The sequence below is a fragment of the Glandiceps talaboti genome, chromosome 1 (assembly GCF_964340395.1).
Source record: "Glandiceps talaboti chromosome 1, keGlaTala1.1, whole genome shotgun sequence".
Taxonomy (NCBI): domain Eukaryota; kingdom Metazoa; phylum Hemichordata; class Enteropneusta; family Spengelidae; genus Glandiceps; species Glandiceps talaboti.
The window spans coordinates 34,216,697-34,235,641 of NC_135549.1; the positions used below are offsets into that span (position 1 = coordinate 34,216,697).

The window sequence follows — 18,945 nt, forward strand, 5'->3', positions numbered from 1 at the left end:
TTGTTTGATGAGAACAATGACCTACAGATGTGATAATTAATTCTCTCGACATTTTTTTAGAAATACAAAATTATTAGTCGTAGCAAAATTATAATGAGTTGTCTTTAAATAGCCAATCTTTAAATATGTATAAGAGCTCTTTGTATGTCTAATGATTATAAGTACTCACGGATTTGACAATATAGATCCATTTGTCATTGACACTATCTTTAACCAACAGTTGCCCCTTCCTGTAATGTGAAATGTTGATTTTCAAGCTTTAATAAAAGTTCGACCACTGTCCATCTAATCCCGCGCTACAACTAACACTACAATTACCACTACAATTCCTTTTACTACTACCACCAACGATACCTCCACTAATGGCACCATTAATATCAATAAGGATGGAGTCGGAACTTACGACTGTGGGCCTGGGGAGAAATTATTTTGGTCAAAAAATAATTGTTATGTTTTAGAAGGTATTGCGGTGAAGCCATGAATTTTTTTTAATTTACTCGGTAAACGACCATTCCTGAGGTTTAAATTGGTTCAAATCATTAGCAAAATATCCCCCCCCCCCTTCAGACCATCAGAATTTTCATGGTTCCCCCTTTGAACCCTCAATTGTTTTCATGGCCCACCCCCTATCCCCCCCCCCGCCGTAAATTCTGACTCCAGCCTTTAAATACCACCACCACCATTACTATTGCCACTGTTACTGTTCCCTTAGGCTTTCACGCTTACTGCTGCATTCTCTTTCTTTGTATCATATGTCCTATTGCCTTTTGCCCTGTACCTAGGTCTTGGTATGCCTTTTGATTTACATTTGTACTTTCGAAAAATTGGAAGACTGCACTTTTTTGGTTAAACCTATTTGCAATAAAATATAAAATGAATAATAAGGAAGTATTCATAGAACACACATTCCCTCAATTAATTTATTTAATGATTTAACAGAAATTGCACATAGTGGCAAAAATGAATACAAAAATATGTCTGTGATATGCAGAAAATGGACTGGATTCCAATACCTGACCCTGGAGGTCAAAGCCAAGGTCATACGTCAGCGTATCAGAAGAAGTTTACACCTAATGATGAGGGAATACACATTTCAATGAAGTCTTGGTGTTATGTGGTAGTTCATAATTGTTCACTACAAATATGGCCATCATTCAGTGACATAAACACCAAAGTAATGTAGCTATATGTTGTTATTGTTCCGTTTTACCCTTAGACATGGTTGTAAAAGAAACAGACCACACATAAATGCTACAGACTGGCAACATGCAAGAAAGAGCTTGATTTTGATAATTAACCCTGAAGGTCAAACACAAGGACAAAGATCACTGTGTAAAATGAAAGCTTGCTTGTCAGTATATGGGGTTAGACACTTGAATGAACTCCCTCTGTATTAATGTTTTAAGTTTTGCAGTATTGATTTGTTAATCCAAATATGGCACAACCATTCAGTAAAAAGTGATATCTGCACTATAATAAATCATTGTGTATATTTCTTTCTTCTATATTAACCGTGATTATTATCTAAACGTAATTAGCAACAATTGAATACTACAAAGTGTCACTGATTTTCCTAATTGACCCTGAGGTTAAGGTCAAGGTCAAACGTTGAAGAAAGTTTGTACCTAATGATATGGGTAGACACTTGATCGGAGTGTAGAGGTTTTTTTTAGTTATCCTGTAAAAATTGATTTTTAGTACAACTGAACTGAGGTTCAGTAGTGCTATAGGCATTGACCAGCATATGTCTATCTGTGTGGATGTGTGTGTGTATGTAAACAACTTAAAGTAAAAACCCGCTGAACCAATTGCCATGATATTTGGTGGGTCCACTACAGTGGGTGTCTAGTTGGGAAATTGTTCAAATCAAAATGATCTTACCACCGGTTTGTGCTTTGGGTCAAAAAATGTGATTTTTGGTCAAAAAACTTAAACTTAAAAACTACTGGGCAGATTGGGCTGAAATTTGGGTGAAACATTCTTCAGGATGTTTTTACTAAGAATTGTTCATGATCAATGATATGCAAATTAGGGCTTAAAATGTGTCTTTTTGGTCAAAAATCTATAATTCCAAAACCACTGAGCAGATTTGGCTGAAATTTAATGGGAATGCTTTTAGGGATGTATGGATGAAGAAATATTAAGCATACAATGACTCCATTTTAAAAAAGTGATATGCAAATTAGGTGTAAAGTGTTCATTTTGGTCAAAAACTTATATCTCAAAAAGTACTTGGTCAGTGAGTCTGAAACTTGGTGAGACGTTTCTGAAAGTTTTATTCTGCAGATTTCCTTCAAAATCGGCCCTAGCAACCATAACCACGCCCTTAGCAACAACCAAATGGCAGTATATTTTGGTTAAATATAACATTTTCTGGTAGGCAAGTGAGTAAACATTTTAAAAATGTATGCAAATATCCATAGCAACCATGACCATGCCCATAGTACCAGCCAAACGGCCATGTATTTCACAAAGATAACAGCATGGATTAATAGACAATTAAATAAACATTCAAAAAATGTATGTAAATTTGCCTAGCAACAAGACCACGCCCATAGCAACAACCAAATGATCACGTATATTTCAAAGATAATGGGGATTAATAGACAATTGAATAAAAATGCATGTAAATTTGCCTAGCAACATGACCATGCCCATAGCAACAACCAAATAATCACGTATATCGCAAAGGTAACAACGGGAATTGAAAGACAAATTAATAAACATTCAAAAAATGTATGCAAATGTGCCTAGCAACAAGACCATGCCCATAGCAACAGCCAAATGATCACATACATTTTGCGAATATAACAACAGGAATTAATAGACAATTCAATAAACATTTAAAAAATCTACATAAATATGCCTAGCAACAAGACCACGCCCATAGCAACTGCCAAATGATCACGTATATTGCAAAGATAATATCAGGAATTCATACACAGGTGAACAAAAACATTCAAAAATGTATGCAAATATATCTAGCAACATGACCATTCCCACAGCAACAGCCAAATGATCGCGTATATTGCAAAGATAGCAACATGGTTGGATCGCAACTGGATTCAGCAAATGAACACCTATTGTTAGCATGGACTAACATATGGATAAACATTTTTAAAAAGTGTACAGTTGTGCTACAATGCCATTGGTGGTATTTTTAATTATTGGCCGCTATTTGGTCAAACTTGAGTGTGTCTCGCGAAACAAAGGGTTACGTATTGTCATTACATTACAACATATCACCTTTTTGTCAGGTTTGAAAGAAATCGGATACTGTGTATCTGAGAAATGACGTATTATGGATGCACGGACGGACGGACGGAGCCCATTGTAATAGCCCCTCCCCCTCCCGAAGTGGGACTAACAATCTAAATCTAAAGGTTAAAGCCCTAAACAGTACAACATACATTTCGCGAATTTACTTTGCAAGATTTTGTTTGGTTGCCATTCTTCTGGGCAAATACCCAAATAATGACACTTTATTGATTTGCCTATTGTCATTGCCGGGGGAACTACTACCAACATTAGACCATTACCACCATTCTAACTACTACCAACTTTAACCCATTACCACCATTCTAACTACTACCCACATTACACCACTACCACCATTCTAACTACTACCCACATTACACCACTACCACCATTCTAACTACTACCCACATTACACCACTACCACCATTGTAACTACTACCCACATTACACCACTACCACCATTGTAACTACTACCCACATTACACCACTACCACCATTGTAACTACTACCCACATTACACTATTACCACCACTGTAACTACTACCCACATTACACCACTACCACCATTCTAACTACTACCCACATTACACCACTACCACCATTGTAACTACTACCCACATTACACTATTACCACCACTGTAACTACTACCCACATTACACCACTACCACCATTGTAACTACTACCCACATTACACTATTACCACCACTGTAACTACTACCCACATTACACCACTACCACCCTTGTAACTACTACCCACATTACACCATTACCACCATTGTAACTACTACCCACATTACACCACTACCACCATTGTAACTACTACCCACATTACACCATTACCACCATTGTAACTACTACCCACATTACACCATTACCACCATTGTAACTACTACCCACATTACACCACTACCACCATTGTAACTACTACCCACATTACACTATTACCACCATTGTAACTACTACCCACATTACACCACTACCACCATTGTAACTACTACCCACATTACACCACTACCACCACTGTAACTACTACCCACATTACACCACTACCACCATTGTAACTACTACCCACATTACACCACTACCACCATTGTAACTACTACCTACATTACACCACTACTACCAACTATGTCTACCTTTCTACCTACTGGAAAGACCTTAAATATTTATTTATTTATTTATTTATTTATTTGAAGACCAACGGGAGCAAGTCCCTTTTATAGGTTCCTAAAATGAAAAAAGACAAGTCTACAAAACACACAGACATGTCACACAAACAAAAACTAACAAAATGCACATAAAACACAATACATGGCAAATATTAAAATCAAGTTTGCGATGTGGACTTGAGATGGCAATATCGCAAAATTGCATTTTAAAAATTTCTCAGAGATAAGTTCAAGTCTATATTCGAAATACTACAACAAAGACCATTATAAGTTGTCATACATCGCTATTGTTTAAATCATTAATTCTACTGACATCAGGTGTAAAACAAGTAATATTTCTAGGTATCCTCTGTGGAACATTGAAATGTGACTTAGTGGGAATATGCGGACTATCATAAACATTATTTACACACTTGTATAAGACAAACATCCTCCGCTGAGAGAGGATGGGCAAATTGAAAAAAATCGCATAAATGTGCATAATTATTACAGTTAAAAATGGTCCCGATTTTGTAAACAAAGAAATTTGAGAAAATATTTCTAAACCCTTTTAGTGCTAGCCTGTGGATTCTTTTGCCAAGGGGACCAAACGATTCAGTCGTATTCCGTAATACTTCTGACATAGGTTATTTAGAGAAAGTATGCAAGAGATGTAAGATTCAAACCCACCTGAAATAAGACAAGGTGCACTTCTTAGGATTGTCCGCTAAGATATCCAGAGGCCACGTTTGTAGGAAATATAAGCTCCTGTTAAAAATCAAAAGCATAAGAATATGGTGGGTTTTTTTATGTTTGATACGATGATGAGGTATGACTATACTGTATATATTATTCAAATGACTACAGACTATAGACATAGTGTCACCAGCGTGGTTGTCATCTCCATTACATTATGGTAAGCCGTGACATTAACACAAAGATTGGAGTTTCATAATTTAGTAAGCTTTTATTATTTATTTCCGATAATCTGGGTATACATCATCTAAGAAAACAATTTGAGAAGATAATCGAGCAGTGGCGATGTGCACCCAGCCTGTTAATCCCCCTAATGTAGTAACTGTGACAACACATCTGAATTTTGCACTTCATACTGTAGACTGTCGTCGTTCGATTGATTGGTTGGTTGATTGATTTCATGTATCATGATGTTCCTTTATGCTATGTGTCATTACTTTCCTTTATATCATATATCATTATGTCCGTTCATGTCATGTATCATTATGCTCATTCATATAAAATATCATAGTGTTCGTTCATGTTCTGTATTATTAGGTTCATTCTTGTTATATATCATTATGTTCCCTCATGTTATGTACCATGATGTTCGTTCATGTTATCTATCATTATGAACGTTCTTGTTATGTATCATTATGTTCATTCTTGTCATGTATCGTTATGTTCGTTCATATGAAATATCATGTCCATTCTTGTTCTGCATCGTTATGTTCGTTGTTATATATCATTATGTCCGTCCTTATTAATTATGTATCGTTATGTTCGTTCATGTTATGTATTATAATATTCGTTCAAGTCCTGTATTGTTATGTTTGCTGTTGTTATATATCATTATGTCCGTTCATGTCATTTATCTTTATGTCCGTTCATGTTCTGTATCATTATGGTTATTTTGTTATGTATCGTTATGTTCCTTCATGTGATGTACCGTGATGTTCTTTTATGTTATTATCATTATGTTCATTCTTGTTATGTATCATTGTGTCCGTTCATGGTATTTATCATTTTGTTCGTTCATATCAGATTTCATTGTTTGAATTTCCAGGACATTGAAATATTGCATATCGTTATGTCAATTCTCGTTATGTATCATTATGTTCGTTCATGTTATGGTTTCTAAATAGTCTACATACCATGTACCGGTAGGAGGAATGAGAGACTGGTTGTTGACACAAAGTCAACTAGCATGGACGTGTGCGATCTTTAGTGTTGTTCAGTTAGTTTAGGTGTTAATTTTCTCATTCAAAACAATTTTTCATAACAAGGTTAGATACATGAAAAAATTCAATCTTTAACTAATGATATGATTAAACTATGAGTACATAATATGTGTAATATAACGGTAGAATGTTTCACTACACAAGGCCTTGCTATTGTACATAATATATGTAATATAACGGTAGAATGTTTCACTACACAAGGCCTTGCTATTGTACATAATATATGTAATATAAAGGTAGAATGTTTGCCTACACAAGGCCTTGCTATTGTACATAATATATGTAATATAATGGTAGAATTTTCCCTACATAAGGCCTTGCTATCGTACATAATATATGTAATATAATGGTAGAATTTTCCCTACATAAGGCCTTGCTATTGTACATAATATATGTAATATAATGGTAGAATTTTCCCTACACAAGGCCTTGCTATTGTACATAATATATGTAATATAAAGGTAGAATGTTTGCCTACACAAGGCCTTGCTATTGTACATAATATATGTAATATAATGGTAGAATTTTCCCTACATAAGGCCTTGCTATCGTACATAATATATGTAATATAATGGTAGAATTTTCCCTACACAAGGCCTTGCTATTGTACATAATATATGTAATATAATGGTAGAATTTTCCCTACATAAGGCCTTGCTATTGTAATAATATGTGTAATATAAAGGTAGAATGTTTCACTACACAAGGCCTTGCTATTGTACATAATATATGTAATATAATGGTAGAATGTTTTCCTACACAACTTCACAAGGCCCTGCATTGCATTTTAATAGGTAGCTATTATAGAGGCTCAGTATCCATTCATCCATAATGAATTGTCGTCGTAAGTTTGACATACTGAAAACATAAATGCCGTACGTGATTTCGTACATGGCTTATTCTATGTGTATTCCATAGTCTTCTAAACCAATGTCAATTTTCTTTTCTCTTGACCCTCCAAGCAGCAAGTCGATAAGTTGTTGTTTTTAGGCAAGTAGTAAGTCTGTATGCCAAGTACGAACTTTCATGCCAAAGTGTGATAAATTTGTCTCTCTGTCTGTATGTCTACAATGATGCCAAAGTTTGATATGTCTCTCTGTCTGTATGTCTATTAGTGGTACGTGCCAAAGTGTGATATGTCTCTCTGTCTGTATGTCTATTAGTGGTGCCAAAGTGTGATATGTCTCTCTGTCTGTATGTCTATTAGTGGTGCCAAAGTGTGATATGTCTCTCTGTCTGTATGTCTATTAGTGGTGCCAAAGTTTGATATGCGTCTCTGTCTGTATGTCTATTAGTGGTGCCAAAGTGTGATATGTCTCTCTGTCTGCATGTCTACAGAGCTGGCCTCCTTTCAGTTTCAATCTGATGTTTATCCTGTGTTCATATGGTCGCATGGCATTCGTTCGTTAAATTATTCACATATTTGTTGTTAAAACAGCACTAGCTGAAACTGAACAAATGTTTTGAAAATATTTTGTTAGATACAATAACTTCGAAATAGCTTACACTCTGAATAGTATTGAATCATCTACGAGTGAACATTTTTTGAAGCTGTTACATGATAAATGAAATCAAATTGATTGTTTGGTTCATAGCCAAGAACAAGCGCCCTTAAACCTGATTTAAACCACTGATTAACATGTACAATGTCTGATTATTGGTATTGTAACACCTTTCAGTGACTAGATTGTGGTGGTCTGATCGAAAAGTGATACTACAGCTGCGGACTCGGGCAGTTATAACATGGCAACAGATTCAAAACCAAGCTTTTGCTCATGGTTTACTTGGAATCTGTCACTACATCACCTACGGATAGTATTGACCACTAGTCACTGCATCACCTACGGATAATATTGACCACTTGTCACTACATCACCTACGGATAGTATTGACCACTAGTCACTGCATCACCTACGGATAATATTGACCACTAGTCACTACATCACCTACGGATAGTATTGACCACTTGTCACTGCATCACCTACGGATAATATTGACCACTTGTCACTACATCACATACGGATAATATTGACCACTTGTCACTACATCACCTACGGATAATATTAACCACTTGTCACTACATCACCTACGGATAATATTGACCACTAGTCACTACATCACCTACGGATAGTATTGACCACTAGTCACTGCATCACCTACGGATAATATTGACCACTTGTCACTACATCACCTACGGATAATATTGACCACTAGTCACTACATCACCTACGGATAATATTGACCACTTGTCACTACATCACCTACGGATAATATTGACCACTAGTCACTACATCACCTACGGATAATATTGACCACTAGTCACTACATCACCTACGGATAATATTGACCACTAGTCACTACATCACCTACGGATAATATTGACCACTTGTCACTACATCACATACGGATAATATTGACCACTAGTCACTACATCACCTACGGATAATATTGACCACTTGTCACTACATCACCTACGGATAATATTGACCACTTGTCACTACATCACATACGGATAATATTGACCACTTGTCACTGCATCACCTACGGATAATATTGACCACTAGTCACTACATCACCTACGGATAGTATTGACCACTAGTCACTACATCACCTGCGGATAATATTGACCACTTGTCACTACATCACCTACGGATAATATTGACCACTAGTCACTACATCACCTACGGATAATATTGACCACTAGTCACTACATCACCTACGGATAATATTTACCACTAGTCACTACATCACCTACGGATAATATTAACCACTTGTCACTACATCACCTACGGATAATATTGACCACTTGTCACTACATCACCTACGGATAATATTAACCACTAGTCACTACATCACCTACGGATAATATTTACCACTAGTCACTACATCACCTACGGATAATATTGACCACTTGTCACTACATCACCTACGGATAATATTTACCACTAGTCACTACATCACCTACGGATAATATTGACCACTTGTCACTACATCACCTACGGATAATATTGACCACTAGTCACTACATCACCTACGGATAATATTTACCACTAGTCACTACATCACATACGGATAATATTGACCACTAGTCACTTCATCACCTACGGATAGTATTGACCACTTGTCACTACATCACCTACGGATAATATTGACCACTTGTCACTACATCACATACGGATAATATTGACCACTAGTCACTACATCACCTACGGATAGTATTGACCACTAGTCACTACATCACCTACGGATAATATTGACCACTAGTCACTACATCACCTACGGATAATATTGACCACTTGTCACTACATCACCTACGGATAATATTGACCACTTGTCACTACATCACATACGGATAATATTGACCACTAGTCACTACATCACCTACGGATAATATTGACCACTTGTCACTACATCACCTACGGATAATATTGACCACTTGTCACTACATCACCTGCGGATAATATTGACCACTTGTCACTACATCACCTACGGATAATATTGACCACTTGTCACTACATCACATACGGATAATATTGACCACTTGTCACTACATCACCTACGGATAATATTGACCACTTGTCACTACATCACCTACGGATAATATTGACCACTAGTCACTACATCACCTACGGATAATATTGACCACTTGTCACTACATCACCTACGGATAATATTGACCACTAGTCACTACATCACCTACGGATAATATTGACCACTAGTCACTACATCACCTACGGATAATATTGACCACTAGTCACTTCATCACCTACGGATAATATTGACCACTAGTCACTACATCACCTACGGATAATATTGACCACTTGTCACTACATCACCTACGGATAATATTGACCACTAGTCACTACATCACCTACGGATAGTATTGACCACTAGTCACTACATCACCTACGGATAATATTGACCACTTGTCACTACATCACCTATGGATAATATTGACCACTTGTCACTACATCACCTACGGATAATATTGACCACTTGTCACTACATCACATACGGATAATATTGACCACTAGTCACTACATCACCTACGGATAATATTGACCACTTGTCACTACATCACCTACGGATAATATTGACCACTTGTCACTACATCACCTGCGGATAATATTGACCACTTGTCACTACATCACATACGGATAATATTGACCACTTGTCACTACATCACATACGGATAATATTGACCACTTGTCACTACATCACCTACGGATAATATTGACCACTTGTCACTACATCACCTACGGATAATATTGACCACTAGTCACTACATCACCTACGGATAATATTGACCACTTGTCACTACATCACCTACGGATAATATTGACCACTAGTCACTACATCACCTACGGATAATATTGACCACTAGTCACTACATCACCTACGGATAATATTGACCACTAGTCACTCCATCACCTACGGATAATATTGACCACTAGTCACTACATCACCTACGGATAATATTGACCACTTGTCACTACATCACCTACGGATAATATTGACCACTAGTCACTACATCACCTACGGATAGTATTGACCACTAGTCACTACATCACCTACGGATAATATTGACCACTTGTCACTACATCACCTACGGATAATATTGACCACTTGTCACTACATCACATACGGATAATATTGACCACTTGTCACTACATCACATACGGATAATATTGACCACTTGTCACTACATCACCTACGGATAATATTGACCACTTGTCACTACATCACCTACGGATAATATTGACCACTTGTCACTACATCACCTACGGATAATATTGACCACTAGTCACTACATCACCTACGGATAGTATTGACCACTAGTCACTACATCACCTACGGATAATATTGACCACTTGTCACTACATCACCTACGGATAATATTGACCACTAGTCACTACATCACCTACGGATAATATTGACCACTAGTCACTACATCACCTACGGATAATATTGACCACTAGTCACTTCATCACCTACGGATAATATTGACCACTAGTCACTACATCACCTACGGATAATATTGACCACTTGTCACTACATCACCTACGGATAATATTGACCACTAGTCACTACATCACCTACGGATAGTATTGACCACTAGTCACTACATCACATACGGATAATATTGACCACTAGTCACTACATCACCTACGGATAATATTGACCACTAGTCACTACATTACCTACGGATAATATTGACCCCTTGTCACTACATCACCTACGGATAATATTTACCACTAGTCACTACATCACCTACGGATAATATTGACCACTTGTCACTATATCACCTACGGATAATATTGACCACTAGTCACTACATCACCTACGGATAATATTGACCACTTGTCACTACATCACCTACGGATAATATTGACCAGTAGTCACTACATCACCTACGGATAGTATTGACCACTTGTCACTGCATCACCTACGGATAATATTGACCACTAGTCACTACATCACCTACGGATAATATTGACCACTAGTCACTACATCACATACGGATAATATTGACCACTAGTCACTACATCACCTACGGATAATATTGACCACTTGTCACTACATCACCTACGGATAATATTGACCACTAGTCACTACATCACCTACGGATAATATTGACCACTTGTCACTACATCACCTACGGATAATATTGACCACTTGTCACTACATCACATACGGATAATATTGACCACTAGTCACTACATCACCTACGGATAATATTGACCACTTGTCACTACATCACCTACGGATAATATTGACCACTTGTCACTACATCACCTGCGGATAATATTGACCACTTGTCACTACATCACATACGGATAATATTGACCACTTGTCACTACATCACATACGGATAATATTGACCACTTGTCACTACATCACCTACGGATAATATTGACCACTTGTCACTACATCACCTACGGATAATATTGACCACTAGTCACTACATCACCTACGGATAGTATTGACCACTAGTCACTACATCACCTACGGATAATATTGACCACTTGTCACTACATCACCTACGGATAATATTGACCACTAGTCACTACATCACCTACGGATAATATTGACCACTAGTCACTACATCACCTACGGATAATATTGACCACTTGTCACTACATCACCTACGGATAATATTGACCACTAGTCACTACATCACCTACGGATAATATTGACCACTAGTCACTACATCACATACGGATAATATTGACCACTAGTCACTACATCACCTACGGATAATATTGACCACTAGTCACTACATTACCTACGGATAATATTGACCCCTTGTCACTACATCACCTACGGATAATATTTACCACTAGTCACTACATCACCTACGGATAATATTGACCACTAGTCACTACATCACCTACGGATAATATTGACCACTTGTCACTATATCACCTACGGATAATATTGACCACTTGTCACTACATCACCTACGGATAATATTGACCAGTAGTCACTACATCACCTACGGATAGTATTGACCACTTGTCACTACATCACCTACGGATAATATTGACCACTAGTCACTACATCACCTACGGATAATATTGACCACTAGTCACTACATCACATACGGATAATATTGACCACTAGTCACTACATCACCTACGGATAATATTGACCACTTGTCACTACATCACCTACGGATAATATTGACCACTAGTCACTACATCACCTACGGATAATATTGACCACTAGTCACTACATCACCTACGGATAATATTGACCAGTAGTCACTACATCACCTACGGATAATATTGACCACTTGTCACTACATCACCTACGGATAATATTGACCACTAGTCACTACATCACCTACGGATAATATTGACCACTAGTCACTACATCACCTACGGATAATATTGACCACTTGTCACTACATCACCTACGGATAATATTGACCACTTGTCACTACATCACCTACGGATAATATTGACCACTAGTCACTACATCACCTACGGATAATATTGACGACTAGTCACTACATCACATACGGATAATATTGACCTCTAGTCACTACATCACCTACGGATAGTATTGACCACTAGTCACTACATCACCTACGGATAATATTGACCACTTGTCACTACATCACCTACGGATAATATTGACCACTAGTCACTACATCACCTACGGATAATATTGACCACTTGTCACTACATCACCTACGGACAATATTGACCACTAATTAACAGAGACAATGTCGTTTTATCGGTAAGTGACAATTATTAGTGAACAAAAAGTTGGTTACGTGATGAAAAAATTATCCCATTTGCAGCTAGCACAACTTCAATAGACAAGATCAGACCTCGATTGAAACTAGATCTATGTATCAGAGTCAGATTAATGCTATGCAGCGCCCTCATCGGTAGTACTTTCATTTTACGATTCAACTTTTGTTTATATGACGAGTGTACTTTGACGAAGGAAATGTCTGTCACTTTCAAATTTTCTTGCGGGGAGGGAGTGTGCATACATGGATATGTGGTATATTGACTTACCTTAAAAATTCAATATTTTCACCCCGACTCAAAGTTTCAAGACCGCCAGACATGAAAATTTCGGTATAATCCTGAAATTCAGTAAATACAAGAGAGAAATATAATATGACAATGATACTGCAAAGATGACACTGTCGAAGTGAAAGAGGAAGCCTTCAGTAATTTAAAAGTTTAAAGTTTAAAGTTTAAAGTGTATTTATTTTCTAAAGTGCATATTCATTTATATTCGAAAGCGTTGTACATACAATAGATTTAAAAGCATGGTAAAACAATCAAACAAATAGAGCTACTAGTTACAATAATTACGAAAAGGCTAAAATGACAACTTAGTAAAACACACATGGTAATATATCGATGCAGTTTACAATAATAGTTTAAACAGATGTGTTTCAGTTCACCTTTGAAACGTTCAACATCAGTGATCAGCTTTAGTTTTCTAGGAATTGAGTTCCATAGCTTTGGTCCGCAAATGGTAAGCGCTCTGTCATTTAGTGTATTATGTGATCGAGGTACAACAAGCTTTTAAGATTTTGATTACAGTCATTACGCAAATTGTAATGAGAATTGTTGGTATGTGTGAACAAACGCTGGATATACATGTACAAAGGTGGGCTTGATGGAATATTTCGTGTAATACTTTACAAATGTGCATCTCAATTATGTATATCATCAGACAATCCTTTCTAACAAATCTTTAAATTCTGGAGTTTTTCCACCATTTCTCAAAAAGGCACATGTTGTTCCTGTCTTTAAGTCAGGGCTGCGATCAGATGTCACCAATCATCGTCCTATTGTCATTAGTCAGCAAAGTTTTTGAAAAGGTCGTATTCCAAACAGTATATGCGCATGTTCAGAGTTCCATTAGTTCTTGCCAACATGGATTTCTCAAGGGGCGATCAACTACCACGAATCTCGTGGAATACACTGACTTTATAAACAGTGAACTCGATAAGGGCAGACAAGTAGATTCACTGTACCTTGATTATTAGAAAGCATTTGATTGTTAACCATCTACTTCTCATTCACATGTTGAAATCCTATGGTATTAGTGGATGCCTTCTCGAATAGTTTCATTCTTATTTAGATAATCGACAACAGCGTGTTGTCATTGGTTCCATCTTGGGCCCGCTTCTTTTTTAGTATGTATATTAACTATTTTCCCAACGTTTTTAAGTCGTCTGAGTGTTCGCTGTATGTAGACGACTCCAAGACCTTTAAGACAAATTTTAATGATCTAGACTGTTTTAGACTACACAATGATCTTAATTACGTTTCTGAATGGTCCAAACTGTGGCACCTCAAACTTAATTTGAAGCAATGCAATGTGATTACATTCAGTAGGAAGAAAACTGTCATCTCTCATTAATATACGATGAACGGCATCAAAGTCGACCGTGTAAACCAATTCAAAGATCACGGCGTTGTCTTCTAAACTAATTTAAGCTGGGAGATATATTATTCAGGACATCGTCAAAAGGGCTTACAAGCTAGCTAGTTGGTCTGATAAGCGTACCTGCAAGTATTTCCAGGACAGTTCTTGTATCATCAGTCTAATAGATATAAATCGCTTGTACGGAGTCAACTAGAGGATTGTCTATTTAATAACTAAAATTGAAAAAGTCCAGCATAAATTTCTCAACTACCTTCATTTTGGAAAATTGTCCCATGGTAAAGGATTACTGTAATCTTTGTCAGTATTTTAATATTCAAAGCCTCAATCTCGTAGGAAATTGCTGGATGTAGTTTTTTGATATAAATGTTAAAATGGCTCTTTTAACTCAATGTATATTGTTGCCAATGTACCGTTTCATGTTCCCTCCAGGAATTACCGTTCCCACTACACTTTTAAAGTGGCCCGATTCAATACTACTCAAAGAAAAATTCGTTTTTACCTAGGACCTTCAGTTTTATCAATACCTTGCCAAACGCTGACATATTTTCCAGTCTTAGTAATTTTAGAAAAGATGTCCTAAATGAAATAGTTGATTTTGTGAATTTAACGGAATTTTCGGTAATTTATTTATTTTTATTTTATTTTTTATTTTGTATCAGTTGTTTTTGTAAATATTTAATGTATTATAGTTTTGTCCAATTTCTGAGTGTCTGTAAATGGGGTAATCCTGTAGATGTCTCAAATAAATAAACTAAATAAAGAAATAAATAAATAAACAAATAAATAAATGAATAATTAAATAAATAAATAAATACAATAAATAAACAAATAAGTAAGTAAATAAGCAAATAAATAAACAAGCTCAATGAGAGATTGTTATTACATCATACTTTCTCAAACCCTTTACAACTCGTGAGGCATTATTTTATACTCGCTGCAATCTGTCTAACAAATTTTGTGGCATTCCATACAATATGGAGTTTGCGATGAGAACTGACTAGAGAATGGACCAATGTTTCACGAGCTTTCAGATTTACGAGTACGACGGAGATTGAATATAAGCTATGATTGACTCTCTTACAGACTTGGTTAACACGAAGAACCATAGGTAGATTTGAAGCTAACCAGCCTCTCAGATTGTGGACTTAAAATAGTCGATCAAAATAGTTGATTATCTCCGACAGTAATATGCTCACTTGTTGTTTTAGCTAATTGTTGTCCTTATAGTGCGGCATTTCTGACGTCAACCGCAACCGGAAAATAACCAGCATAATATATATATATATATATATATATATATATATATATATATATATATATATATATATATATATATATATATATATATATATATATATATATATATATATATATATATATATATAGCACTCCGTTAGAGTCTCAGGAACACGAAAATCAATGCCAGAGCCAAAAATTATTACAAATTAAGTTAAAGCACAATATGTAACATGGTGTAGGAAGACTCAGACCAACATTTCAGTTAAAATAAAGACACTATGTGTCGGGTTTGTGGATCATAATAAAGTTTTAATGTGTTTAGGTTGCACATGTGTATGTTTCTGTGTATGATAGGTATTAACCGGCACACAGGAGTCATGTACAACCGACATTTGTAATAACTGCCGAAATTTGTCATAATTTCTATGAACGACAAATGTAAAAAAAAATGCCAATATTTGCATTAAATTATAGATTATAGATATTTGCATTAAATTATAGAAAAAATATGTACCATAAATACATCACATTGCTGAACCCATGTCACCATTTCATCTCACTCAAACTGAAACCTTTTTTTTTCAGCTTCGTTACCAGATCGAACACATTACATGAACTTACAGTTCACTTCATGCTCTTCAAAGATTCATTTGAGGTTAACCATGGTTCACACGTATACATCGTTCAGAAATAAAAATTATCATGGTGTATACCAAGTTCATAGTTCTCCTCAGCAACACAAATTTGTTTATACCATAGCTGTTTTTTAAGTTTAATTTTAATAATTGGTGGTTCCCTTATGGCAGGCGCTCAGTTTACATCTGGTCTATTATCGAACTAGACCCTGAGATTATTAATTATGAGTAGAGCTTATGATAGATTTGGTTTATACTCAAGTTTGCCTATTCTGTACCACCTAACAGTTTCTGCTAATATGCTATTGAACGTTCATTTAATACAATTGAATTTAACACTTTCGGGATGAGATTACATTTGAGACCGAAGAAAAATCAAAATTGTATGAACAAAATGGTACAAGTATCTCAATTAACTTTGGATCTTGAAATGAAATATTTTGACAATTAGCCTAGCAGATCATTGTAGTATCTTAACCTCTAACCCTATCAAAGATAAATAACTCGCTGCTTGAGAAACTGAAACACAAGTTTTACCGAACAGTGTATCCATACCATGTACGAGTTATTTTCTAGTATAATTCTATATTGTCAGAGTGCGTTGTTAGCAAAGTATGAATGTCATAGAACATTGAACAATATGGCCTTGTATAAGGGAGTGGTCAGAAATACAGCGGTCACGGTGGGGGCCGGAGAGGATGGCGAAAACAGGGATGGATTGTGGTGGATTTAATTTCTCAACAATGGTGTTAGTTGGCTCAAGTATTACTTGGTTGTTGTTGTTGTTGATGATGATGTTGTTGTTATTGTTGTTGTTGTTGTTGTTGTTGCTTTGTTTTTGTTTTGTGTTTTGTTTTGTTTTTTCATAAAAGCGAGGGGGAGGTTCTGGAAATGGATGAGATGTAATTTAATATATGCTGTAAGACATACACTAACTATCACTTCCCAAACATCGTTTTTTAATCAACATTTGTTTTGAATAACAGTTATGGGATTATTAAACTTCACAATATGTCGGAGTATAAAGGATGTATGATTTATAGAGTTATACCATCAATGTTTGAGTACAGCAGCCCCCATTCAAATCATTACAGTGCCGATCACGGAAAACTTGACATTTGTTTTTAATTGATCGTACATTCACCAATGCAAATTTCAAGGCGGCTGAAGTACTTCTTTGCTGATGTTTTTGTAACTTCGGGATAAGTTAAATGTGTAAAATATACATCATTGTTTACATCCCAAGGGCGAATGTGTCGTTTCCTACGAGCGCATTCACCTCTGTTTCGTTTTAAAATGCCGACGTCTTTTAATATGCGTTGTAAATGTCTTGGTATTCAGCATATGTTCGAAGTGCATGTAGCAATTACCTCATTTGAATAGCAAATTCTATCGGTCAAACTTCACTTTTTACAAATTGTTCTCAGGAGGACCATTTGTTAGAAAATGGAATTAGGGGAGAGTCATAATTCACTTTGACTCATACATTTGTTATTATTGTATCTTCTACATTGTTCTGTGAGTTTGACATCAACTGCTGCCACCGGTTGCAAACCCCACTGCTACTACATCTGAACACTGCCATTGTTGTCCCGTAATATCAGAACATATCGGTCAGCCGCTGACAGTGAATCAATTGTCGGTCATGGTATGAGGAGATCGAGGGCAAGACTCACAGGAGTAAATGGGGAACAGTGTGTCAAGACTCACAGGAGTAAATGGGGAACAGTGTGTCAAGACTCACGGGAGTAATTGGGGAACAG

General features: G+C 36.3%; 1 protein-coding gene across 1 annotated transcript in view; it reads right to left on the reverse strand.

Annotated features, from left to right (window-relative positions):
- Window positions 1-18,945, reverse strand: part of LOC144453903 (cyclic nucleotide-binding domain-containing protein 2-like) — a 102,039-nt gene that overhangs the window by 23,801 nt on the left and 59,293 nt on the right. The window contains exons 9-11 of the mRNA XM_078145259.1: window positions 13,916-13,986; window positions 5,098-5,175; window positions 170-230 (exon numbers count right to left, since the gene is read on the reverse strand). Coding sequence (XP_078001385.1) covers window positions 170-230; window positions 5,098-5,175; window positions 13,916-13,986 — 210 coding nt within the window. The remainder of the gene's footprint in view (window positions 1-169; window positions 231-5,097; window positions 5,176-13,915; window positions 13,987-18,945) is intronic.